The sequence below is a fragment of the Engystomops pustulosus genome, chromosome 7 (assembly GCF_040894005.1).
Source record: "Engystomops pustulosus chromosome 7, aEngPut4.maternal, whole genome shotgun sequence".
In the NCBI taxonomy this organism is placed as follows: domain Eukaryota; kingdom Metazoa; phylum Chordata; class Amphibia; order Anura; family Leptodactylidae; genus Engystomops; species Engystomops pustulosus.
The window spans coordinates 96,908,402-96,935,832 of NC_092417.1; the positions used below are offsets into that span (position 1 = coordinate 96,908,402).

A 27,431-nucleotide genomic window follows, 5' to 3' on the forward strand; every position below is an offset into this window, starting at 1 on the left:
CATGGGATAGGGGTATTACATACTGATTGATTGCATCCAACCACTGGAACCATCCAGTGATCATGAAAACATTGGTTCTATTTCTCTATGGTGCTGTAGGATTTAGCCATCCAGATGGCTCAGCGGAGTGAATGGATTCACAAGCGAAGGGACTCCTGCTGTTGGGATTTGTTAGGGGTCACACCAGTCAATAGATTATATAACAATTATTATGATTATATAACAATTATTAGAATTCAAATCCACTGGCATCATAAAACAACTAAACCAACTGTTTCACTCTTGGAGTTTAGTACAAATAAAGTCGTTATTTTTTATTTATTTTTTACTCTTTATTAGTCACTTTTCATAATTTGTTTCAACCAAAAGACGATAATACACAGCAGTCTAGTAACCCATGAAAATGTTTACACCCTTAATGCTCCCCAATGACTTATTTTTATTTATTTTTTTACAAGTTTTGCTTTTACATCTGAAAAATAAGTCTGCGGTACTGAGCAGTTCATTATCCACCCACTCACAGATGGAATCTGAATGTCCTTTTCAATGAGGCCACAGCAGGGAGGGGTCATAAGAAAGTTGTAATTTACTAAAACAGGGAAACAATTTTTGATGACTTTACAGGGGGAAGCCAGATGGCCGCAAAGAAATAAAAACAGAGTACCAACATGTGGCAAATAAAATGTCTGCCCGGGTATTAGGAGATTGCCTGCTAAGCAAGAGGGCATACCAGGACTGAGGGGAGAAGCTTGACCTAGCATCTTGTCTCCTTTTTGCATTGTGACGCTGCTGCCTTTGTTCCTAATGGATGATCCAAGCTCATTGTGAAGACAAGAAACCGTTAAAAAAGTCCATCTATCGGCTTGCAGCGTTGAGGCTAAGGAAAGGCAGGTCATCCCTACTAAGGCCACCGCCTGAAAATGGTGAAGCCAGCATCACATCCCTCGTTATTTACAGAATAATTTCATTTGGGAGGCGATGTTGCTTTCCTCTCATTTTACTTAGCAGGCACAGCAAACCTACAAATCATAAGAAATCAGCAGCTGCAACTAACAAAAAATATATCCGATACTTTAGCGTCAGCTCCTTGCTATCTGTACAGCCTACCTAGTGAAAGTCATGGTTCCAGTACCATAAATGTCACAGCTATATTCCATTGAGTAGAACAAGAGATCCAGCACAAGCCTTTCTAGAGGCAGGTCATCACTATTTCCCTGCCTTATAACCAATACAACCAGTGTGAGGCGCTGTAACCTGGACACAGCTCATTGCAAAAGAACTCCAGAAGGAGTTTACAAAGTTACTATCATGTGCCTAGTGGCAGATTTTGGGGGCTCACTTTAGATAGAGACTGCATAAATAGCACTGTTTGGGGGCATGGTGTATCTAGAAAAAGGTGCAAGCAAATGAAGGGAGCAGCAATTCATCCCTAGGAAAAGGGTTTAACAATTTGATAGTATTCTAGAAACAAGAGCTTTTCTCTGCTCTGGAGAAGGAGACAGAGTATAAGAAAGGAGCCTGAAGGGCAGGTGGTAAGGGTGGAAACATGTCTGCAGGAATGTACAAAGGACTAAAGGGGAAGGGAGAAAAAACACAAAAAGTAATCCCATGAGATCCGGCCTGGGAAAATCAACTAATTCCCGGCGGGGAGGGTGAGGGTTGAAGGAGGCCAGGCTGCTCCCTCTTGTGTCGAGGAGAAGAGAGGCAGCAGTGTCCTTGTCTTGCGTTCATCGCTTCACTCAGTTGCAGAATGTCCCTCAACCTTTTCAGCTACCCCAAGGCCCAAAGTGCAATCGTTGGCAAACCAAGGGCAGAGGCTCCAGCCCAGAGTTCCTTCATCTTGGGTGGGGGGAGTGAGAGTAGACACAGCGCCGTCCTATTGCCAGGATTGAGGAGGGAAGTTGCTTACTTCGGCAAGGTCCTGCATAGCTGAGCCTTTATGATTATATGTCAGCTTGATCCGCATGCGCAGCTGTTGCTGTAAATAAATATTGGAAAAATTCATAGCTTTCAAATTATATACTGACATAAAATAAAAACGCAACTTTTCTGTGGATTTTACCTTTTGGGGGTTCAGAACCTTAATGACCTGCGTGACACTGCCAGCATTGAAAGGTGAAAGGACATTACTACTCGGGGACAGGAGCTGAAGCTGGAACGTCTGAAATAAAAATAGATGATAAGTGATTGTCCTTGGCCTAATGCCTTAAACTTTATAAAGAGCAAATACAAGGACAATGACAATACCTTTGGTACTGCCGCCTGGAACACATAGTCTGTCATCTCGCTGTCGGTGCTGTTGTATGCTTGAGTGGTGATCACAGTCACGCTGGCATTAGTACTGGACCGCTCAAAGCTAAAGTCTATTTTCAGGCCATTCTTGTTGTAAGCAGTGATGGGTGGAATACCTAGAGACACGAGAGGAACAATTCTGACATACTGATACCTAATGTTGTTTAATAATTCAACAGAGAAAGAGGCAGGGCTTTTCACTGACCTGATATTTCATTGAAGAGGGGTTGCACCGACAGTCCATCCAGCAAGAGCTGGGGTGCAGGCATCTGAGGGACTGGTGCAGGAGGAGCTGAAACAACACAAAAGGAAAAAAATTAGGAAGAAATGCAACTGAAAAACATTGCTCCCCATGCTAACAAGTTATGTCAGGCACAGCAACTACTCCATTAGGCTACAATCACACTAACATGTGCCCGTCGTACCGTAATGGTGCTCAGCCCCGCCCATCTCCATAGAGAAACATAGTACAAGATGCCGTATTCCGGGAAAGATAGGACATGTCCCATTTTTCTCACGGGTACGGAACAGAATATTCCCGTACCGTGCCGTGCGCCCATTGCCGTCTATGGGGGACTTATATACGTCACAAGTGGTTTGTCTTAAAATGTCAAAACCTTTATTAATGTTACAATACATAATACAGTTTTAAAAACCATGGAGACAAAGTTGTGGCCTCAGTGTTGAGGATATCCACATGATACAACACAATATTGGGTGGTGAAACACAGAGACAAAAAGGGCGACACCGGGCAAAGTGGAGCTGATACATATGTATATGCAGTATAGTGAGCTGGACGCCAGAGGGAATGGACCCTATAAAAGCTGTCTGAAGTATGCACAGCGTGCACAGCATGAAGATGGCCGCTGGTATGTGAATACAGTAAACCAGGGCCTCTTAGATTAGGCTATCAGTTCTTACCTAATGTTCGTGATGTTGCTCCACCGTCCGGGAAGACAGCCTCCCCGACGCGCGTTTCGGCTCTAACTGAGGCACCCCCAGACGAAGGCTCAGTTAGAGTCGAAACGCCTTTTTTGTCTCTGTGTTTCACCACCCAATATTGTGTTGTATCATTTGGATATCCTCAACGCTGAGGCCACAACTTTGTCTCCATGGTTTTTAAAACTGGGCTTTTTTAGTTTTGTCACTTCCATTTTTCACTCCCCACCTTCAAAAATCTATAACTTTTTTATTTTTCCACATAAAGAGCTCTGTAATGGCTTATTTTCTGCGTCACAAATTGCACTTCGTAGTGACGGTATTTAATATTCCATGGCGCGTACTGGAAAGTGGGAAAAAAATTCCAAATGCAGTGAAAATGGTGAAAAAACACATTTGCGACGTTTTCTTGTGGGCTTGGATTTTACAGCTTTCACTGTGTGGCCCAAATGACATGTCTACTTTATTCCTTGGGTTGCTACAATTACGTGGATACCAAATTTGTATAGGTTTTATAATGTTTTCATACGTTTAAAAAAATGAAAACCTCCTGATTTTGCCATTTTCTGGCGGCAATAACTTTTTCATACTTTGGTGTACGGAGCTGTGGGTGGTGTCATTTTTTGCAACGTTTGATGGCGTTTTCATTGCTATCATTTTTAGGGCTGTGCGACCTTTTGATCACTTTTAATAAATTTTTTTATATTTTCCAAAATGGCAAAAAAAAAATGTCATTTTTGACTTTGGACGCTATTTTCCGTTACGGGGTTAAACGCAGTGAAAAACCATTATTATATTTTGATAGATCTTTTTTATAATTATTTTTTTTAAACTTTTTTTTACTCTTACTTTTACTATTTTTCAGACTCCCTAGGGTACTTTAACCCTAGGTTGTCTGATCGATCCTACCATATACTGCCATACTACAGTATAGCAATATATGGGGATAGCACATTGTAATGAATGGGTTAAAACGAGACAGCTTCGGGCCTTCGTGAGACCCGAAGCTGTCATGGCAACGGATCACCGCTCCCCGTGACGTCAAGGCACCCGCTAGCACCGATGCAATATGCAGCAAAGACTTACCGGCTATGGAGCCCGCGAGCCCTCTCCATGCACCGGGACAAACCACTTGTGTATTATATTAGTGCCATCTCTCCCTTCTTTTTGAAGGGTAATTTTGGATTCTATTTGAGTATTCTGTCTGGCACTACCAAGGTTCAGTATTATTAGGCAGGGGGCCACATTATGCTAGCAAGACAAGACACATATGCTATGTGTATTTGACCTCTCAGGCCTCCCTTACACCTGAGCCTACTCAGATTGTATAGACTTATATACGTCGTATATACGTCAGCCGTATATATAACCCCCGTACAGCAGTGTGAATGTAGCCTTAGCCTGACAAATTTCAGGCAGCATTCAAACATTGCATTTCTGATGCTTTTTGAGTTTTTAAACACTGTATGAAAATTCATGCATTCAAAAAATAAAACATGGCTTCAAAAGCTAAATATGTATCTGATAATTTATAACTAATTGTAGTTCTGGAGCCAAATGTTTCTGTTTTTGTAACTGTTGAATGTATGAATTTTCAAATCAGGTTTTAGTGGTTTTAGTCTTCAGCCCAACAACAAGCTAGCATGATATGGATTGGGGTCATGACGCTGACCATGCCTATTAGAGTATATTAAAGGAAATCTACCATGTGCTTTTTTTTCATTATGAACCAAAACATACCTAGAGAATGCTGTAGCTACACTGATGCAAAACATATCTTGTTCAATCAGTGAACTGAGTGGTTTTGCTGAAAAAACTTTTTAAATTATACACTCACCGGCCACTTTATTAGGTACACCTGTCCAACTGCTCGTTAACACTTAATTTCTAATCAGCCAATCACATGGTGGCAACTCAGTGCATTTAGGCATGTAGACATGGTCAAGACAATCTCCTGCAGTTCAAACCGAGCATCAGTATGGGGAAGAAAGGAGATTTGAGTGCCTTTGAACGTGGCATGGTTGTTGGTGCCAGAAGGGCTGGTCTGAGTATTTCAGAAACTGCTGATCTACTGGGATTTTCACGCACAACCATCTCTAGGGTTTACAGAGAATGGTCCGGAAAAAAAAAACATCCAGTGAGCGGCAGTTCTGTGGGCGGAAATGCCTTGTTGATGCCAGAGGTCAGAGGAGAATGGGCAGACTGGTTGGAGCTGATAGAAAGGCAACAGTGACTCAAATCGCCACCCGTTACAACCAAGGTAGGCAGAAGAGCATCTCTGAACGCACAGTACGTCGAACTTTGAGGCAGATGGGTTACAGCAGCAGAAGACCACACTGGGTGCCACTCCTTTCTGCTAAGAACAGGAAACTGAGGCTACAATATGCACAAGCTCATTGAAATTGGACAGTAGAAGATTGGAAAAACGTTGCCTGGTCTGATGAGTCTCGATTTTTGCTGCGACATTCGGATGGTAGGGTCAGAATTTGGTGTCAGCAACATGAAAGCATGGATCCATCCTGCCTTGTATCAACGGTTCAGGCTGGTGGTGGTGGTGTCATGGTGTGGGGAATATTTTCTTGGCACTCTTTGGGCCCCTTAGTACCAATTGAGCATTGTTGCAACGCCACGGCCTACCTGAGTATTGTTGCAGACCATGTCCATCCCTTTATGACCACAATGTACCCAACATCTGATGGCTACTTTCAGCAGGATAATGCGCCATATCATAAAGCTGGAATCATCTCAGACTGGTTTGTGGTGGGATGTGGTGGAACGGGAGATTCGCATCATGGATGTGCAGCCGACAAATCTGCGGCAACTGTGTGATGCCATCATGTCAATATGGACCAAAATCTCTGAGGAATGCTTCCAGCACCTTGTTGAATCTATACCATGAAGAATTGAGGCAGTTCTGAAGGCAAAAGGGGGTCCAACCCGTTACTAGCCTGGTGTACCTAATAAAGTGGCCGGTGAGTGTAATAATGAGGCTCTGTCACTCCTGTGGCTGCCTCAGCACTCTCTTCTTACCCTAATTATGCATGGTTTCAGAGAACGCTGTATTCACTTTGATGTCCCTGACAGGCATAAGTAATCAAATCGCAGCACCATACCCCAGCTGCTATATTAGTCATCCAGATTGATTAGTCCTGTCTGGACAGTTCAGGATCTTCGTGAAATGTGTTTATGTACAGCAGGAAGTCTGCACCCAGCTTTCCCAAGGTCCTGAATTTTATAGTTGTTTTTTGAGCAAAAGCATTTGGATCAGGGATTTAAACAAGATATTTTTCTGCATCAGTGTCGGTATAGCATTCTCAAGGTAGGTTTGGTTCACAATGCATAAAAACAGAATGGTAGATTTCCTTTAAAGTAACACTGCATCAAAATCCACAGGACCTGGGCGTAACACACATTCGGGGTGAGAGGTGGAGGACCGAGTGCTGCTCACCTCTTTATAGGAACGCCTGGTTCCCAGCTGTGCTTGCGGTAAGAGATGCAGCATGTTCAATAATTTTCCCATTGGCAGTTACATGTTGTGTCCACCGTACGCTGCGGGCGTCTATGGGGAGAGATATTCGGCCGCAAATTGTGTAGCCGTATAAACATCCCTACAACGTTCCAATGAAAGCGTGTGTATATATTATGTGTGTGTATATTTAAATATATATATTATATACACAACACAAAGGGGCATCATAGCACACAACACAGAATATAATTAGTCAATGGGGGAGACTATTAGGTCTTGTACAGCAAACACCAGTCTTTACAATCCCAGCATGTGGAGCACGAAACACTGGGTTTAATAATAGCTTCTGATGAATTATGGCGCAGCACTCGTGCACTGAATGAAATGTACTCCAGGTCACTTCTGGAATAATTCCATCTATAACCAACACTTGTATCCTGTGACAGGCTAAAGCACGTATTGCGGACCAGATAGTCCAGGCTGACCTTGGCCACATCCGCTATTCAAAAAAAGTGTTGGCAAGAGTAGAAAAAGAGGGGTGGATGCTATTTCCTGGCCATGCATCAGGAGCTACAACAGAATCCTGAGCTTGGTCACCATGCTGAACTGAAGGTAAACGCCATTCACAAGTGTCTAATTCTTAAGAACACAGTCTTCCCATAAGCAAAATACTCACCTCCAAGATTCAGATCACCCAGTAAATCTAGCAGCTCTCCTCCCACAGAGGATTGTTTTTGAGGCGGTGCAGTAGGTATAACCAGCTGAATATCATTTCCTCCTAAAAGATCTAATAAATCGTTGGCCTGTAAAGAAAAGAACATGCAGATGTTTTCTTGCAAACAAAAATCTTACTGAGTGTGGATGACTCAGCAGCAGCTGGAATTTTATCAGCAGCACTTCACCTTTCATTGAGTGCACAGAGGGGACCGGCCAATCAATAGCATAACTTGTCAATTTGCAAGCTACAGCATTATCTATATTATTAGTTATTAATAGTGCAACATTAATTCCATGGTGCTTTATATTCCAAAAGGGTTCACATGCATTACATAAGCACAAAGTCCAAAAGATACAAAACTAGAATGAAAAGGCAGAAGTGGAAGGAGGACCCCTCCTGTGAAGGTCCAAATAACCAATAGAGGAAATAGCCAAGAGCCATGTCAAAATGTAAAAACTGCTAAACAATATGTGAGCAAATGTCAATCTCTAAGAGAGAGAATTTAAGATGCACATAACAATAAGATGCGCTGGTTATTCAGACCACAATTGTTACATATGACCCCATTCGTTCTTACAGCAGCTTACAAGGACCTAAAACTGTGGGTAAAGTACTTTAACCCTTCCAATGTTTATTTTTAATGTCACATTATTAGTGTTTCTATCAAATGTTTGCTTGTAACAAAGCTACAAAGTACAAAGAAAATCTCCTCAGCCAGTAGAATCTCGTGCCCCTTTATGAATTGATTCCATAAAAGAGACAATCTGCAGTGCAGTGAGATAGAAATGCAGAATTGACTAGAGCAGTGGTGGCGAACCTAGGGCACTGGTGCCAGAGGTGGCACTCGAAGCTCTTTCTGTGGGCACCCAGGCCATCACCAGAGATGACTCCAGGTATCTTCCTGCAGTCCCAGACAGCCCAGGACTTGATGTGCACAGAGCTATTTTAAAGTGACAATGCTATCTGGGACTACTGCACGAGTGGGAAGGTGTGGACAGATCTGGATTATCTTTGTAGCTCCGGCTTTGGCCCTGACAATTCTTGTTTTTGGGATCCTAGCTACATTGATCATCCAAATTTCTTCTATTTTTTGCTTTATTGGTGTCCTCAGGGTGCGATTATGAATATAAGATGTGACAGCAAGGAGTATAAAACACAAATTAAATTCCCATGTTGGCATTTTGCGATAAATAAGTGGGTCTTTGTTGTAGTTTGGGCACTCGGTCTCTAAAAGGTTCGCCATCACTGGACTAGAGCATAGTACTGCTAATGCAATTAAAGGATTCCCTTGGTTTAAAGGGGTTTTCACATTAAACAAGTTAGGCCTTATCCACAGGACTGATCAAGGAAAAATGTAAATCTAGCCTAAAGCCAAGTAATTATAATTTATTCAAAGCATCCAGGTCCAGGATTTTTAATATTTTTTTTATAGTACAATCAATTGACTGCGCTTGGCAATCTCAATCAGCTCCATAGGGATGAATGGAGCAGAATGGCCGTCTGCTCCATTCATCTCGGGGAGCGACGAAGGGTCCAACAGAAGGACCTTTTCTTGTGATCTGTGGGGGTCTCATCACGGAGACCCCCACAGATCAGCAAGTTGGGCCTTATCTTGTGGATAGGACCTAAATTGTTTGCGGCGAAAAACTATTTCAAGTATGGATGAAATCGTAGCATCTGCTGTAATACACAGATTACAGACATTACCTGGCTGGTTGGCAGTTGAGCAGAAGGGACTGGTTTGGTGTCAATGATTCCTGGTTCTGCCTCCCCATTCGTTTGAGCTACATCAGTTGGTCCATTTGTCATGGATTTCTCCATTACAGGCATCCTCTCTAGAAGTGCAGGCCTAAAAAGCAGCAGATATCAGAACTATCCATACGTTAAATACAATTTACAGATTTTGTCAGTCGTCTCACCTCATGTGGTCGTATTTCTTGAATAAAGCATTATATTCCACAGCTCTTTGCTGAAGCTCAACATCAATGCTACTTCCATAGATAGAAACCACTTTCTTGATGCGGCTGGAGAAAATAAAGAGGACTTTGTAGAAAAGCTGCAGTCATTGTACAACTTGATAAAACCTTATACATTTTTGGTAGGAAGATAGAATAAAGACAGGCACTTACTTGACGGTGTTACTGAACCTAGTAGAGTTTTTCATAATGGCCGTCAAAGCAAAGCCTCGTGTAACTGAGCTGGACATGTTAGAAATTAAAATACTCTCTAGAATGTCCAGAACCTCGTCTTCTGTAACCTATTTAGAAGAGAAAAGCTTATTATTATATTCCATAGGTTAAATACAAATTCACTTGAATTGTCCAACATTTCATACCTGAATAGGTTCCTCCTCTTCACACTGGCCCGATACCAGCAGGTCTCCATACTCTCCTATACACCAAGATGACACCTGAACCAGGGGTTGCTGTAAATGCAAAGAAGAAAAGCTAAACAAAAGTAAATGGACAAACCACAAAAAATACATGTTGTAAATAACTTTCATATGACTCCGTTTCTTTTTTGTGTACCCCATCTGGAAAAATTTCAAAATTTAATAAGAACATTGTGAAATAAAAAAATACATGTGAAAGCAGCACCACTTAGTGGTTATTCAGCAAATTGCGTGTGCTAAAAAAGCATTCATGGATCCCAGGCTGCTTTTTTCATGTGAATAAAACAATTACTTTGCTTTAGATTTTTCCATGATCAGTCAGGGATCACAGACATGAGAAGTGCCATGACACGGACTGAACACTCTGCTGGGGACTGAATATTAATCTATGATGCGCTGAGTTCTTGTTTCCCCTCCGATATTCAGCACAGCCAGTAGTACAGTGTCTGCTCTGCTGCATATTGGAGAAATTAACTCTGTGCATCATATATCAATATCAGCAAAGTGATCGTTCCGTGGCATGGCACTTCCCACGTCCAAGATCATGGAAAAACGAGAATTTAGCCCTAGACCGCAGCGAAACCTCGATTCTACACATGCTGGATTGTAATAGCTTACCTGGGAGATGTCATCCAGAATAGCCTTATAGAGTTTCTGTACAGTGTATTCATGCATCTCATTGCTGTTAGTGATTAATTGAATTAAATTAGGAACGGCATCATCACGTACATAGCTTCCAGCCTACAAATAAAAATATATGAAAAAAATTGCAAAATCAAACTTTTTTTTACTGCAATCCTTTTTGATATAAAAGTGGGATAGTTCAAAGGGGATGTCCACTTTCAGCAAATGATTGATGTTTTTTGTGTAAAGAGAGGTTACCGTTTTCTTCATCTTGGTTTGCTGTCATTCTATAGATAACTTGATTATTTAAATCATGGTCATGTGATGTCACACAGGTGCATGGCTCGTTATAGCACACAGCTCTGTTGACTCGGATATAATGAGCCGTGCACCTGTGAGACATCACATGACCAGGAACCGATTTTATTGAGAAGTAAACAATAAAACTTCCTAGCAAACAGTTCTAGAAAATAGAGGAATTGATACAAAGAGTATATTGGAAAACTGTATAACTTTTCATTACACATACAATAGCAATTCTTTTGATAAAGTAGACAAACCGTTTAAACTTTCCCATACACGAGATCATATAGACTGTAAATCAGATGCAATCTAAGCCTAAAGAGTAAGATTTTAATACTTACAGTAGTAAGGACTCTCATTATAGTATCTATGTGCCACCGCTTAGAAGGAGCATATCTATAAGAAAGTAAATTATGTTAAATACCCAGCATTTTCCACTTCTATGGGTTTTATGGTTTATGAAAGTTGGGGGTTTAGTTTAGTTATTTTACTTACTTCTCAGCTGCTAAGAAGATGCCTGATGCACAATCTGCTTTAAATTCAGGTTCACAGGAATCAAGGAAATAAAGCAGCTCCTTCATCATCCCTCGAATGTTGTTGCCGTTCACTAATGCAAAGCTAAGTTCCATGGCTCGCCTAGAATGCAAGGGATTTTACCAAACAGGTCAGACCTTTCCATTGTATGAAAAAAAAAAAATAAACAGCAGAAGAATAATTTCAAAGCTTTGGATGTGGTCAGGTTATTGGTATCAGCACTTAATATCAGCCGGTGGATCACTCAGTAATCATCATATGACATCCATGAATATATCAGAATGGCACCAGGATTGGAAAGCTTTACACAGCATATCCAATAATCAGAGGAAAAAACCATTACATGGAGCTATTCTCACCTCTTTATAGAAACGTCTAAGTCCTTCAGACAATCAACAATGGTGCTGCGGTGTCTTTGTACTGCGTTGTGATCCGTCTGTACAGTTTTAAGTAGAGATGTCAATGCGACATAACTGTAATATAATACAGACAAGAAATAGCAGTGATCAAAACCATATCAAAGCTTTTAATCACGTACACTAAGTGGGCAAAAAGGATATTAAAAAATAACAAAACATATGTACTCACCGAATATTCTTGTCATTATTTAATAAGAACCGTCCCAGGATATTAATTGCTAAAACCTGTAGAAAGGATAAAAGTAAAAGTGAGACCAATAACATACGTCACAGAAAGGGAACAAGGTATGGGACACAGGCATCACTCAGAAACAGTCCAATTTTCAATAAAGTCCTTGTAAATCACTTTGATTTAAGGGGTTATCCGAAGACACAATGGGGCAGATTTACTTACCCGGTCCATTTGCGATCCAGCGGCGCGTTCTCTGCGGTGGATTCGGGTCCGGCCGGGATTTACTAAGGTAGTTCCTCCGACGTCCACCAGGTGGCGCTGCTGCGCTGAAATTCCCCAGAATGCATTGATCTTCACCAAGCCGGACCGAGTGAAGGCCCCCCCCCTTTTTTTTTTTCGTTCGGCCACGTCCCCTGATTTCCTTTGTGTGCATGCCAGCGCCAATGCGCCACAATCCGATCGCGTGTGCCAAAATCCCGGGGCAATTCAGAGGAAATCGGCGCAAATCGGAAATATTCGGGTAACACGTCGGGAAAACGCAAATTGGGCCCTTAGTAAATGACCCCTAATGTTGTCATACAGTATTATAGGAGGATTGTTAGATGCAAACTACGGAAATTTATTTAATTCTTAAAAGGGTTGGCTACTAATAAACTTTACCAGGGAAAGTACAATATGCCAAAAGGCTCTCCCATATTGTAATTACCCTTGTGAAGTTGGTCTGTAGCAGCAGGGCTCAAGACTTCCTGTGACATGCTGTGTCTCAACTGGGGTCATGTACATACCCTGGTAAAGTTATGAGTGGCCAACCCCTTTAAATCAAAAGTACAGCAATATACCCGTCAGCCTGCAAGGAACGTGATGGGGTCATGCATTAAATGCAAGTTATCCCCCCATCCACATGTATGAAGGGAAACTGAAATTGCAGGAAGCGTTAACATGCTGAAATGGTCCAACAATTTCTTCCACTCAGATTACTGTATTTAATACAGGAAAAGTGCAAATAAAGATCTGCTCACACATAAACAGCATAATTCTCCTTTACTAATAAGATAAAAAGATATAGACTGCTCAATATTATACAAGTCCTACTTTGCTAGGTACAAGGAAAAGAGATGTATCAGCAAGTCCTCTAGCTCAGCATGAAAGTTATTATTTCTGTGAAGTGCAGAATAGCAAAAACAACTCAAGAGTGGATGCGAAGTATGACGGAAAAGAGTTTTATTGGACAAAACTGCCCAGAGAAAGAGCACAGAGTGTCAGAAGATACGCACCCGCAGGCCACTTTCTGATTTTATGTCCATAATTGTTAAGACTGTTTCATACAGAATAGCGTTGCCAACATTTTTGCTGGTCTCTGTGTTTGTAGCAACCTGTAAAAAAAGCAAAATAGTATGAGGCTGAATTCATACATAGCAATTTTTGTTTGTTTTTACATCAATTAAGCAGTTTTAGTTTATGCTTTTATGTACCTTCCTTTACCATAATAAAAACCTAACTTATTATTGTATCAGTTTAAAAAGCCCTAAGAGGAAACGTCATCTTACATAGTTACATAGCATTTGCCCCATTCGCTTACAGACTGTTTCAACAGCTTTCACTGTGCCTTCCCAGAACGTTGTCTTATACTTCTGTTTATGAATAATAATTTCTTTATTTATATAGCTCACAGAGATTACGCAGCGCTAGGCAGAGCTTGCCAGTTCGGTCCCTGTCCCCAATGGGGCTCACAATCTAAGCAACCTACCAGTACGTTTTGTGGGTATATCATTATGGAGTGTGGGAGAAAACCCACAGAGAAAACACAGAGAGAACATACAAACTCTTTGCAGATGTTGACCCTGCGACTTGAACCCAGGTCCCCAGCGTTGCAAGGCTGTAATGCTAACCACTAAGTCACTGTGCCACCCATGAAGCTGTGCATGTCTTTTTTTGGGGGGAGAAGCCATTTATTTTCATCAATACAATTTTATTCTTTTTCTACAACTTTTTAGGGCGTTTGAATCCTAGGGGTCAGAGAGCACATTCAATATATACAAGTTATAGAAATATATATTATACATACAGACACTACTTATATATAATAAAGTATATTGCCAATATCGTGGGGGTCTGTATCTTTGATTTGTAAAATTACAGTACAAAACATGTATAATATAGAATTTTTCGTACATAAGACACGGACTGACAGACACTGATGAACGGTCACCGACTGATGCAGATGGACCAACACTGGCTTACATTATACTAACAGACGGTGACCAACACTAACCACCTACACTAACCACCTACACTGCCTGTCCCCTGCAACAATGACACTTTGCATCCAGTTACTATGAAACTTCAAAGGTCCAGTAAGTTTGTGCACACCTGGATGCACAGTTACACCAAGGTGCATGAAGGGGTTAAATAGCAAGTTTCCAAAAATGTTGTCTATCAATTAATATAAGAAAGTGAAAATGTCTTCATTCCCTGTTCTAAACTGATCAGTTCACTGCTCAGTAAAGAGAGACTGCTCTTCAGGTGTACAGAGAGAAGGAGGAGCAGACACAAAGATTTGCTGCATCAAAGAACAAAAAGTGGTCAGAAGGGCTCCTGGGGGTGTTACCAGAGCACCTCCATGCTGTAGGACTTGTCTGGCCCCCAAAAGCAGACAAGGGGATGGTGGATGTGCTTACGGTGCACAGGCATGGGAGGAGAGCATAACAGCCTATAAAGCTGTAGCGAGGAGGTGCTCTGGCAACTACCCCTATCTGGCTCATTATTATTGTGAAAGTTGATTTTAGAAGGAAGGAGGCCATGTGCAACAAATATAAGAAGGTTGCCACAGTCAGTGCTGCCGGCTTATCGTGCTCATTTTAAAGGTAAATTTTCAACTTTTAAAATTCTGTTTTTTTTTTTTTTTGCAATTCTAAATAAATTGGGCAAATTCATTTTTCAAAAGACCTGTTCTATGTGTTCAATCTCTTCTGGTTTTGGCTTATAATAGCTGAAGCAAATTTGGTTGAGATAAATGTACCTGCGCCAAGATGTCATTCATTGCCTCACTTGAGTCATCATCATTTCGACCAAGGATCCTGAGAAGTCGGAGTATCCGAACCTATAAAAGAATAATCATGAAAGGTTTTTCTTAGAGCATTCCTATAAGGCTTCATTCACACGGCCATTGGGGGACGTATATCAACGCATATTGGCACACGGTGCCGTACCCGGGGAAAAGATAGGACATTTCCGCCATGCCTCTCTATGGAGAGGGGTGGGGGAGAGCAGCACTCGCCCCCTCCTCCTCTCCCAGGTGCCGCCCTGTGCCCACCGTGCTCCGGTACAGCGGGCACGTGTTCGTGTGAATTTAGCCTGAGGTATACTAATATTTGATGAAAACTTATGAGACCTCCTCGATCCAGACAACAGGAATCCATCTCTCATTAATAGGTGGAGCAGCATAACGAGCATGTGTCCTGCTACTCCATTTAGTTCTACTCTATGGAGGTACCAGAGATAGAACACAGCGTTCTGCTATCTGTGTGCCATCAAATGGTTAGTGAATGGAGTTCATAAATCCACTAGTGAATGGAATCTATCAGTTTGAACGGGAAGCCCATTCTCCAGATTGCGGGGGTCTCAACTATCAAGCATAGGGGGTAACTTATAAACTTGAGGAAAGCCTTTTAATATTATATGTCTCAGGCAAGATTACTAGGGTCAATATCACAACACAAAAGGCAAGTTCATTCTCACCTGTAGGAAAGGGTCACTAATACCAGACACATCATGTTCAGGAGAATACCCAGACATTATGAGATTCTTAAGGATACGAACTAGCTGAGGAACAAGCTGTGGAGATATAAGACAGTGTTACCAGTCCAACCTAATGCTCCACCACCAGACATGGACAAAACATTACCATTGATACACAGAGTGGGCACTAGATTTACACTGCCATATTGTAGACTAAAGGCACGTGTGCACTACAGCATCACAAAGTACAAAAGACAAGCAGCGTTATAATCAATAGAGAGGGAGATGTTTAGTCATAAAACATGTTCAGGGAAGAGATTTGTGATTATTTGGGAACAAATATGAAGAACTAAGGAGGCTTACCTTCTCATTCTAACAGCAGGATCCGAAAAAGGAAGATAGCAAAAGACAGGAAGCAGGTGTTAGGAGGAGCAAACAGCACAACCTGAGCCATGCTGTTCTAATATGATATACAGGTATATAAACATCACATGTAGAACAAACCCAACATGTGGCATACACACAGAAAACTGGTAACATTACAGATAACTTCACATGAATACATAGATTCTGTAGTTGTGCTAAAAAGGATCCACCAGATTTCTGAAAATAAGGGGGTAGAAGAAAAGTTCTACAGAGCATGTATGGTCACCTCCTGAATACTGAGCATAAAATATTCCTTCACTTCAGGTGACAGACAAGTTTGTCACCCATATTCAATATTCAATAAATCTGGCCAATAAATGTACAGTGTCTTACAGGAAATCTACCATCGGGAAAATATTTTCACAAGTAGTTTCCGAGGTAGATTCCCCCTCCCTGCACTACCCCCAAAACATTTTTTAGATAAATCTTTTCTTTTGGCTTTACAAAATAAAATCTTTACTTTAGCATTGTGCAAAAAAATGTATTTCGGCGGCTACTGGGAACAGAGCAGGGAGAGGGAAATCTACCCCAAGAACTACTTCAGAAAGTAGCTTCCCGATAGCAGATTTAATTTAAGCGATCTTCCACAATTAATTTAAACAGATCAAATACAGATTCCTAGGATACATTTTGATTTCTCATCTTCAATTTTGTTCCCGTTTTGTCTAATCCAAACCCTAAACATTTTGGAATCCTGGACAATTAAAAACAAAACAAAAAACATGCTCATGTGAGCAGGGAATACATGTTTATGAACATCGACTTGTAAGGACTAAAAGTATTTATATTAATATGCTAATATATTAACATAGACCAGTAAAAAAAGTTATATCTGACAAAGATATACATGGAACACACACAATGTAGAGTCCCTACTCATATGGTGTATATTATATCGTAAAAGGTATATGGCAGTGATGGCTAACCTATGGCACTGGTGCCAGAGGTGGCACTCAGAGCCCTTTCTGTGGGCACCCAGGCCATCACCAGATAGGACTCCAGGTATCTTCCTGCAATCCCAGGCAGCCCAGGACTTGCTGTGCACAGAGCTATATTAAAGTGACAGCTCTACCTGGGACTATTTTCTGCTTTATTGGTGTCCTCAGGTGATGGTATCAATGAAAACTGTGACAGAGCAGGGAGTATAAATCACAAATTAAATTTCTGTGTTGGCACTTTGCGATAAATAAGCGGGTCTTTGTTGTAGTTTGGGCACTCGGTTTCTAAAAGTTTTGCCATCACTGGTATATGGGGAAGGGGTTATTAGGAGCTTGCTCCGTAATAAAGTCTGAAGTTTGCCATGAATTGGCACATAAGGGGCCGGTGTTACCAATAGATGTCAGCTAAAGCTTCGGCAGGCAATCTTGCAGTCCCCCAGCAAACAAAGCAGTGTCTTTTGAACTACCACTCAAGGACAAATGACCAACAGATCTTCAAAATAAGCAAAGCTAGTTTTGTTCTGTTTGTTGTTGTTTTTTTTTTTTAGATCCAAGGGCCAAAAGAGGTCCAGCATGGAAAGAATTCGGACCAGCAGTGAAAAATATGGCCAAGAAACCCTACCTTCCTAAAATGTGTCAACATGTCGGGGCTTCTTTCACACATCTCTGTCAGGAGCACCACGGAGGTATGCAGCACTCCTGTATAAGGGAATTATCACAACTATGTGTTATTGAATATTGAAATTTAGTAAAATAGAACAGAAAAGCAGGACATCAAGTCACACACCAACTAAAGTGGCTCCTACATACCATGGTTTTTCTCGTTCAGCAGGTTTTTCGTAGCAGGTAAAAACATTTCCATGAGCTCTGGGACCTTTCTGATAACGTGAACAGCACATAATGCAGCCTGCAAAGACCCATAGAAGATGACGCATTAAAAAGTTATCTAAAGTTCATTCAGAGTACCTACTAGCATGCTCTCACAGTTATACATTATGTCATCTGTACACATGCAGAGCTGAAGTTGAGAAGCCTAGTAAAAGTCTCTGCTATCTAAAGATCCATTAGACAATGCTTGCGTAGTATTAGTGGATAGTAAGTGCTTTATAAAATTACCTTCTTGCGCAAGTAGGAGTTGGATGTTTTCAGGAGTTTTTCTACTTCCCCAGCCAAGTCTCTGCACATCTCAGAGGATCCCATGCAGCCCAATGTGCACAGTGCCAGACCCTGCACATACTGAGTGCTGTGATTTAGATCACTAAGAAAGAGACAATACAGGTTACACATATCTGACAGCAATGGGTCAGCTTTATACACACATTAGCGGAGGATAAATAAAAATTGAGTCTTATGAAAACTGTTTTAGGATACCTGCATATGAACGCATGCAGCCGGTGGAAATGGGCGCGTATGTTAGCCCAATCCCACAGACTCCTATCCAGCACACATTATGGGAGTCCTTTTGTTATACAGATTTGCAACTGGCGACAGAACTGCAGTGCTAGCACTGTATTAATTGTTACGTTGCCAATAGTGAAGTTCTGCTGGCAGAATTATAGGGCATATTTCCCTATAATTCAAGGACTTCTGTCCTGTGCTCAGTGTGCAGTCGACAGGGTCGGGCCAACATACAGGCCTGCTTTACACAGGTTGCAGCAGTCCTTATTGATACTATGATAATACAGAGGATGCTGAATTTCAGATACCCCAACAACACGATGCAGACAACCCGTAACCCACATTTCCAAGTGACCAGTTAAAGGATGAAAGATGGTTTTTCCTATTAAAAAAATCTGCTCCATTTTTAAATTCATAAGTGGGTCCTAGCAATACCCCTCTATTGAATCTGCAGCATACAGCCACAAAACTGAAGAGGCATCTGAATACCAGTTATTAGTCAGCTGTTATTCTGTTTTCTCCAAACCACCCACATAGAATGATATCATTAATACAGAGAACAACTGTATAACCAAGAAGAGAAGATCCTCCATTAATCTATGAGCACAGCTTAAACATTATGTAATGTAATCGATATAGTAAGGTCTCGCTCACCTAACTCACAACTAACTTATACTGTGTTGTCCGAGTGCTTGTCAAGAAACAATCAATCCCACTTTCCTACATCACTTCTCATTGAGGAGCATGAAGGTTCCAAACAATATAACTACAGACAATAATTGTCCAGATAAAAACTATTGTTTGTTGCCACCTCAACAGGGAGAGAAAAAAACAATCATATGAAGAATCACTTGTAGAGACCCCCTGTGATCACTTCTACGGGAAAAAGTTATAGTAGGTTATAAAGTCCTACAAATCTTATAAAGGGGCAGTTGAACTTCTCACATCAAAGAACGCTTCACACTGAATCATAAGAGGATTCCTGTATGACTAATGTCATCTAGAAGGCACAAAAACCTCTGAAAGAGACCATGGAGACATCTATTAAACCCCTTCAGGACTTCAATGTGGCTATACACATCCTAACTGCACACTGCCTATAGCAGTGATGGCAAACCTTTTAGAGACCGAGTGCCCAAACTACAACAAAGACCCACTTATTTATCGCAAAATGCCAACACTTTTTATTTGTTATTTATACTCCCTTCTCTGTCACAGTTTTCATTGATACCAGCACCCTGAGGACACCAATAAAGCAGAAAATACTCCCAGGTACAGCTGTCACTTTAAAATACCTCTGTGCAAAGCAAGTCCTGAGCTGTCTGGGACTGCAGGAAGATACCCAAGTCATCTCTGGTGATGGCCTGGGTGCCCACAGAAAGGGCTCTGCGTGCCACGTCTGGCACCAGTGCCATAGGTTAGCCATCACTGGCCTATAGCATGTGTATATATGTCCTAACAGGGCACATTAAACTGCTTTGCCTTCTTAACAGTGGCACCTACAAAAACAGTTCTAGGTTCATATTAAAAGGGAGAACCTGGCATCAGGATTGTATTTCTAGGTTCCAAGGTAGCAATCTGAAGTGTGACCACCACTAGTCTGCCAGCTGTAGGAAGAATGGAGAAGTAGCTGCAGGGAGACATAGCTGAGAGTTTGCAGAGATACATGCACACTATGCATCTGTAGTAGCTGCAGGGAGACATAGCTGAGAGTTTGCAGAGATACATGCACACTATGCATCTGTAGCTAAACCTGGGAAGGATTGATGTTATACAGATTTTTAACAAATCTTAGTAAAGATTTATTCAATACTTCTTAAAAAAAAAAAAAAAACTAAAGACATGCTCAAAAATATTATTTTCAATTCAATAAAGGAAAATAAAAAATTAATAAAAAAGCATATCTTTTCAAGTTAATGTAGCACATGTCATGAAAAGTAAAATTGTTACATGTAAAAAGGTTTCAAATATAATAATTTAAAGAAGAACTGCAAAAATTGGCCTGAACATTTAAGTACCACTGTTGGTATAACTCACAAAGCAAAAGACTACCATTAAATCTCCAATACCCTTCCACTAGCACTTTCATCTCCATAAAGGGGTTTAATAACCTGTATGGATTAGTTGTTCTATACACATACAGTATATATACAGGCATTCTGGTAATCTGCAGCATTTTTGTTAAATAAACCCAACCTCTTATCCCAGTCTCCATTTATAGCGGGGAATGTTAATAGATACTGCCATCTCCAGTTACAACCATTGCTTTTTGTCTCGTCTCTCACCTAATAAGAATCTAGAACAAGAATTCTCAAATAAAACAACCGACAAGTGACATGACTGACCTAATTTCCATGGAGTGCACTGGAAAGAAGAAGCAGACCAGTCCCCAAGCCCTAAACATTTAGCTTCCTACAAATTATTAATCCTCCACTTAACATTGATAACATACTTCCTGAAGCTAAAGCCTGAAAATGTGATTCTAAAATACGGTTAAATTACTGTGACCACATACGTATCGGCACCTTAATGTGGGCAGGAAAGCGGATGTGAAAAGTCTGTAAAGATGAGGACGGGAAGCACAGATTTCAAAATGAAAGACGTTCCAGTCAAGGAATTTCTCAAGTCAAACTTAATAGGAAAAGTTTCAGCCTCTAAAAGACTTGAATGGATAAAATGGCACCACAATGGAAATGCTATGCAATCATTTAACTGCCGTTTACAATGTTTTGGATTTTAGGATTGCCTCCAAAACTTTCCTGAACACTGTGCTTGCATCATCCAGGTTTTTGCATAGTAAAAACAATACTCAAAATGTATACTCTAGTCTACACAGATCCTCCAAGTACTATAAACAGTATCAAATGTAGACAGAACCATCTGCACAACCCATTACGGGGACAGTTATTCTAGGTGGTTTGTAGAACTACTAATCCCAGCATGCAGTACAGTCAGTGTATTACACCTGAGCATTCAGCCCGTGCCACCCCCCCCCCCCCTGCCGCACTTCAGGTGTACAAGATGCTATTATTTCTTACTTCTTAATGCAATTAGTCATCAGCAAGTGGACATCTTGTCTTTCATCCAGCAGAAGCATTGCCCCAAGATAACCAATCCTCTTGTCTGTGAATTTCTGGGAGGCAATAAGTTTCAAGCACTCGAGCTGCAGGGGGAAGACAATCAATTCAATTACCAGTCCAAGAATCAAATTATCCCACAAAAAAATAAAACATAGATATACTGCATGATGCATTTTATTTATAATTTTTTTAACATAGGAATCAGCAGAGGTCATATACTTCTGAAAGTATACAAATGGCATATACTTTTGCTAGAAACAGAAATTAATATGCACATAATTGTGACAGTTTAACTACCGGTATTTTAGAAAGCAAAAAAAAAAAAAGCACAAAAACATTCTAAATCTGTGAGAAGCAGAAGGACTGACCACAGTACGGTGCTGCTGTTACGAGGGAAGAAGGGACTCTTTGCATCAGGCCTCATGCACACAACCGAACAAGCTAACCGCACAATTTTTGACTAGCACAAGGCCCACATATATGTGTACGGTCACGGTGCAGTAAGGATGGGTGAGTGCTACAAATTATAGAGCAGTTCCAGCCCATATTGCGGGATATCGCTCAGTTCCTGTGGACATGAGCAAACGTTGAACGTGTCCATAGGTCCCCATTTACCAGAAGCCAAAAACAGAAAAAAAAAAAATGTTGGTATCCGTTGGTTCTTAGTGAGCCCATGAGTAATGTTAATTCTGGTCCCACTGATCGAAGAAATGATTCAAACGATAAAAGGCAACAGCAAATCAAAGTGAAAGAAGACGTTTCAACATTGACCGTGTGCCAGGTGAATAAAGGAGCCTTTCGTTGGCATCGGTTAAAGCTATACATATAAATAATTCAATCTTCCAACATTCACCTCCAACAGACATAGCTAAAAAGAGTCGGCAGATCAAAAATTATAACGATAACAAATATTCACATTCACAATTTTTTCACACATTAAAAGATTAATAAAGATCTATGAAATCTATGGAGGCCCTTTTAACCAATGCTGCATTTTACAACCCATTACAAGTCGTGCAGTCCGAAGCAGCATTCCCACACTGTACTTGGATTGCCATTTGAAATGAAGTGTAAGCACACTGGGAGAATCTCATCACCAAATGCATGTGTTTTCACCAAAACGCTCGTGTTTGGCAAGTAGCGACATGTTTACCATTTGCTTCTTACCAGACACATGCATTTTGATCTAAACGCATATGCATTGGGCTAAGAGAGCATCCCAGGTAGCCCAAACGACACCATTATTAATGTTTTGTATTAAGCATTAATAACTTACCTGCCCAAAATGAGCAGGATATCCCAGCATGTGCATATAAAGTAGCTTAGCCACATTACGGCAGCGATAGGTGTTGTCTTCCTCACGGAATGAGGAGCGGATGGCAGCACACTCCTTCTGAATCATCTCCCGCTCCTCAGCTTGTGTGCGTGCTGTCCGGATGGTGCGAATCAGCTCTCGCAGTCTGATAGGGGCCGGCATCCTCTGCATGAAACAAATAACAATAGACATTCATTTATTTGGAGAGAAAAAAAAAAGTAAAAATGCCCGATGCCGTCCAATAAGTGTTTGACTATGTCAGAGTGTGAAGGAATATGTTCCAGAGACAAAGGGAACAGTTAACACCCAGTTATCAATAAAGACATAAATTTCCAGGAGGAATAGGAAGAGTATGTCCCAGGATTATTTAGTAGGGAACACAAGCAGCAGCAGCATCAGCACTCAGCAGTGGGAGCTAAACAATGGCTGTTAAATGTCTTGTAATTCTCTGTGAGCAGACACCAATAAAAAAAACACTACTGCCAGTCCTTCTCAATGCCCCTACATTGCTAGACCCAATTTATTCTATACATGCGATTGCCTAATATATGGGAGTACTACACACCTGATATTTCATACATTGTAGCTCAGAATACAACTACATTTACATTCTACTAAACAGTAAGTTATAGCATGTAAGTGAAGCCTAGAGGTCCCTTGTGATCAAACACTTGACCCCTGACCTGAGGATATGGGTTATTTGTGGAACAAACTTCAATAAAAACTCCTTTTACGGTTAGTTTAATGGTCGATATCTACAAAACAGACCGAGCAGTACCACATGACAAATTGTGCTCAGCTCTGCCATATCTGTAAACGTTCCTAGTGATATGCGAGATAACATAACCATCATGAAGGAAGCCAGCAATACAAGCAGCCTTGAGAACATAAAACCTTAACAACAGAGACTCTGCACATCATTGGAGCTGTAGTGAACTGTGTATGTGGAACGTCAGACATTACTCGTCAATGAACGCCACCAACTACATTTTTTTTGTTCCAGGAACAGCCGCTCTGGTTCTTAAAGACCAGTGTCCATGGAAACTATGCCACACCTCTCTATACAAATAGCACACATGTAACCTGTGCATCTCCTAAGCCTCGGGTGTGACCCCACGACCTGCAAAGGCTGGGAAAATACAATGTCTCAGCTGGATTGTGAATCCCTGCACAATAATACGTTCTCCGGCATCTGTCCCTTTAATTCTCGTGTAAGAGATAAAGATGCAAGAACATTATTAGAAGATACAATTAATAAACTTATTAGGATGAAATGTATAATTATAACATGGAATACACCCCAGGAAAAACAAGCAACGCTGTAATTCTCAAATCATCCAGCAAGACCTCACGTCCGCACTTACATCTAACATGTTTAGCAAACACTACTGCTACACCAATGTGATAGGTACAGATAAGAAAACGACAGCCAGAGGAAAGTATGACATGACGGTCTAAGGTAGCGGCTCTTTAGCCGTTGTAACACTACAACTTCCAGCATGCTATGGAGGCCACTGGGTGTAGTGCCACAAGAGCCACAGAGCCATAGATTAGAGGTAACTAGTCTAGGAACACCAAGTGCTTTATGCACTTTACCCACCACCAAGACTACAAATCACTTCCTTACCTTCAATTTTTCGATTGCCAGGTCTGACAGTGTCTCCAACAAGTCCATCGGTCCCAAGTTACACGACACTCTCCTCTTCACCCTACCCCTGTTTGAATCAGACTCAGAACAAGGTGATGTCCCTCCCCAAGAAACTTTCTGTTCAGGTGAATGGGAACTTGACAGGGGAGGGTCATACAATACCAGCTCAGCAATTCAAACAGGTTGAGCGGAAGAGGAGTGGAGTGCAGCGAGGAACCATCGAAGTATGGACCCTGGGGTGCGGCAGGGAGAAAACAGAAGGTACGGAAAATAAATTTATTTCAGAATTACTTGCAAAAGTAATGTTTTTTTAATAAAACTTTGTTCGAAATCTAACATGTAGAAGCAAAACATTTTTGCTCAGTTCTTTATAGTTTATCTATAAGCCATGGATTTGGTAGTCACCAGCATGTGATTTCTGTGATTTATTCCTGTCTATTCTTTATACTCTTATTTACCGATATACAGCTTTTACATACTGGTATACAAAGGATCACAATGAACTCAAGGGCTCATCTCCCTAAGGGGGCATTTATTAAGGTGCTCCCTTAGGGAGATGATCCCTTGAGTTAATAAAGGGGCCCACAAAATGCTAACAATAACAACCTTCTGGGAACCTACCTCCCCCATGTAATACACGGATGGCTATTTATCTTTCCAGTACTTATTACTATCCTGTGAAATGTTCATAAAAGCAAGGAACAAGAGAAATATATATTACTTCCAACACAACCTTGCTTGTCTGATAGCCTGGTGTGGTAAGTAAAAAAGTCTACAGTAGACAAGACTTTTAAATATGCACAATTGAGCCCCCTTGTATTACATGAATGGCCATTAAACTGCTGGGGAAATGCCAGTCAATCAGGTGATCACCCCTATAGCTGAACTTATTTAGCTAGGGTTGTGGATAGAGGGTTGTGCTGGAAATGTATAGAGAGTAGAGGGGTCAGTGGCTTATGACTTCTATGGAGAAATGTTGTTTCAGAACAAGTGGACCATATATGTACCGTTCACATTATATGTACAGTATATATAACCTATGACGCCATGTCTCCATCATTTTTCACCGTTACAAACAGGGTTACATATAAAGGACATCGACCATAAGGATTTCTTACGTGGCCGATGCATTTTATAGTAAGAGCATATAGGAACAAGTATTCGTACCTTCAGGATGCTAATATGCTATTGAGTGTAAGGCGCTCCATCCTACGTCACCAGAGCGCCTCTTGGCTCAGAAGACTAATTAAATATGCATACCCCCACTGAGCACATCCGGCTCATTAGCATATTATTATAAGTTCTATTTTAGTTTCAACAAAGTTTTATTCAATGAGAAAACAAGAAAAAGCCTTACAATCGAACACGCTGAACAGAGACCTTGCATGGGGAATATTATAAGTCAGTTTTGTTGGATACATAGGCAAATATAGTGTCATAATAAACAGTAGGACAAAGGGAAAAGGAAAGACAAGAAAACAAGGGGGGGGGGGGGGGGGAGTGTATAAAAATGTGTCCTTATATTGGTATTGCTCTAGTAATTATAGAGATAAGTTGCAATTAAAGGTGGGGAAGGTCCCCTTAACCTCAAAACGACTGTTATGTGGTTAGCGCTCAAGAGTGTGTGGTAATCTAAAGTGCCATATTCCTTCGAATAGTGCATAGGTCGTCTCTATCCTCTAAACAGCATGAATAGGTTAATCCTGTTTTTGACGGCTGTAAAGGACAGCTCCGGTGATTTCCATTTTGCTGCTAAATGGATTCTAGTTGCTAGTACTATAAATTGAATCAGGCGATGTGCCTTTATTCCTAACCTTCCCAGGTTTGTCTCCCAAAAGGAGTACCGCTGATGTTACTGGGGTCGTGTTACCCAGTAAAAAGCGGATGTGGGATTTGACCTTGTTCCAGAGGGAGACGACCAAAGGGCATTACAGCCCGAAAAGCTATTTGGGAGATGGGGATACACATTGGCGAGGTGGAAGGGGACATAAGTCCTGTGCAGTAGCCTAAGCGAGTTATCTGTCAGTGAGACCTGTTGGCTTCCTTTTGCTAGGGTAGAACAACGGTGTCTCCACTTCTGCAAGGAGATTTGGCAGCCTAAATCTGTCTCCCATTGCTCCATGAAGCATGATTTATATCCGGGGTGGAGCATTGAAGATGTAGAATATAAAAGTGAGATTGTCACTCTCATTTATACTGAGGTTTTCAAATGCTGTTCTGGAGGCCGAGTTGTGCCTCAGGGTATAGTCCTTGCAAAATGCAGGATTTATTCGTTTTTTTAGGAACATCCTGCAGTACCTGAAGCTCCGAAAGCTTGTTCCTCATACTAGAAAATTTGTCAGCCAGTTAAGTTTGGGCATTAATCATCGGTAGCTGTGAGAGTGTGCGCTCCAATCCAGGTAGATATAGTATCAGGAAGTGAGACACCTCTGCTGAGAAACAGGAGGGCTGTTATTCTGAGCAGGTCACAATGAGATCACAGCACCTAACTGACCAGAGTGGAGAGCAATTACCACATAGGGTAACACTCAATAGGGGGCATTTATTAAAACCTATGTAGTGTAGTCATAGGCACAAACTGACAGTTTCTGTCTTTTTCTACTCCATTTGCACAGTTGTCATATATTAGGCACACACTACATAGGAATATCAAGACTGGTGACCTGTATTCTGCTGCAACCACTGACTCTTGCACAAACATGTGCAGCTCATGTAAATGTGCCGATTGGTGGCACAATCCCACAGACTTCACAGTCCACTGTAGTTATTACCGTTCGGCCAGCTGAGGAAATTATATATTTCTATATAATACTTGGACTCCCATCCACTGCTCTGTGTGCAGTCAGTAGGATCTTGCCCCCATACAGCACATTACACGGGGTGGATATATTTATGTGCAAGAGCCCTAAGGAAGAGAAAGAAAGGAGACCTGGGAAGTATCCAAACTAGACCAGCAAGGGATTAGTAGGGAAAGTATCATTCAGTAAAAGAGGCAGACATTTAACAGAAAAGAAAAAAAATGCCA

At 41.2% G+C, this 27,431-nt stretch overlaps 1 protein-coding gene across 1 annotated transcript in view; it reads right to left on the minus strand.

The window, feature by feature from the left end:
* Nucleotides 1–312: 312 nt before the first annotated feature.
* The window catches only part of AP1G1 (adaptor related protein complex 1 subunit gamma 1), a 35,091-nt gene continuing 7,972 nt past the window's right edge, over nucleotides 313–27,431 (minus strand). Inside the window, exons 2-24 of the mRNA XM_072117313.1 lie at nucleotides 24,386–24,639; nucleotides 22,720–22,923; nucleotides 21,402–21,526; nucleotides 18,082–18,223; nucleotides 17,776–17,872; nucleotides 17,588–17,664; nucleotides 15,602–15,697; nucleotides 14,883–14,963; nucleotides 13,138–13,236; nucleotides 11,861–11,916; nucleotides 11,632–11,745; nucleotides 11,234–11,374; nucleotides 11,080–11,134; nucleotides 10,430–10,552; nucleotides 9,755–9,844; nucleotides 9,549–9,676; nucleotides 9,339–9,443; nucleotides 9,127–9,268; nucleotides 7,378–7,504; nucleotides 2,498–2,584; nucleotides 2,248–2,408; nucleotides 2,063–2,161; nucleotides 313–1,978 (exon numbers count right to left, since the gene is read on the minus strand). Of these exons, the coding sequence (XP_071973414.1) occupies nucleotides 1,877–1,978; nucleotides 2,063–2,161; nucleotides 2,248–2,408; nucleotides 2,498–2,584; nucleotides 7,378–7,504; nucleotides 9,127–9,268; nucleotides 9,339–9,443; nucleotides 9,549–9,676; nucleotides 9,755–9,844; nucleotides 10,430–10,552; nucleotides 11,080–11,134; nucleotides 11,234–11,374; nucleotides 11,632–11,745; nucleotides 11,861–11,916; nucleotides 13,138–13,236; nucleotides 14,883–14,963; nucleotides 15,602–15,697; nucleotides 17,588–17,664; nucleotides 17,776–17,872; nucleotides 18,082–18,223; nucleotides 21,402–21,526; nucleotides 22,720–22,923; nucleotides 24,386–24,433 (2,499 nt within the window). The 5' untranslated portion in view covers nucleotides 24,434–24,639 and the 3' untranslated portion in view covers nucleotides 313–1,876. The remainder of the gene's footprint in view (nucleotides 1,979–2,062; nucleotides 2,162–2,247; nucleotides 2,409–2,497; nucleotides 2,585–7,377; nucleotides 7,505–9,126; nucleotides 9,269–9,338; nucleotides 9,444–9,548; nucleotides 9,677–9,754; nucleotides 9,845–10,429; nucleotides 10,553–11,079; nucleotides 11,135–11,233; nucleotides 11,375–11,631; nucleotides 11,746–11,860; nucleotides 11,917–13,137; nucleotides 13,237–14,882; nucleotides 14,964–15,601; nucleotides 15,698–17,587; nucleotides 17,665–17,775; nucleotides 17,873–18,081; nucleotides 18,224–21,401; nucleotides 21,527–22,719; nucleotides 22,924–24,385; nucleotides 24,640–27,431) is intronic.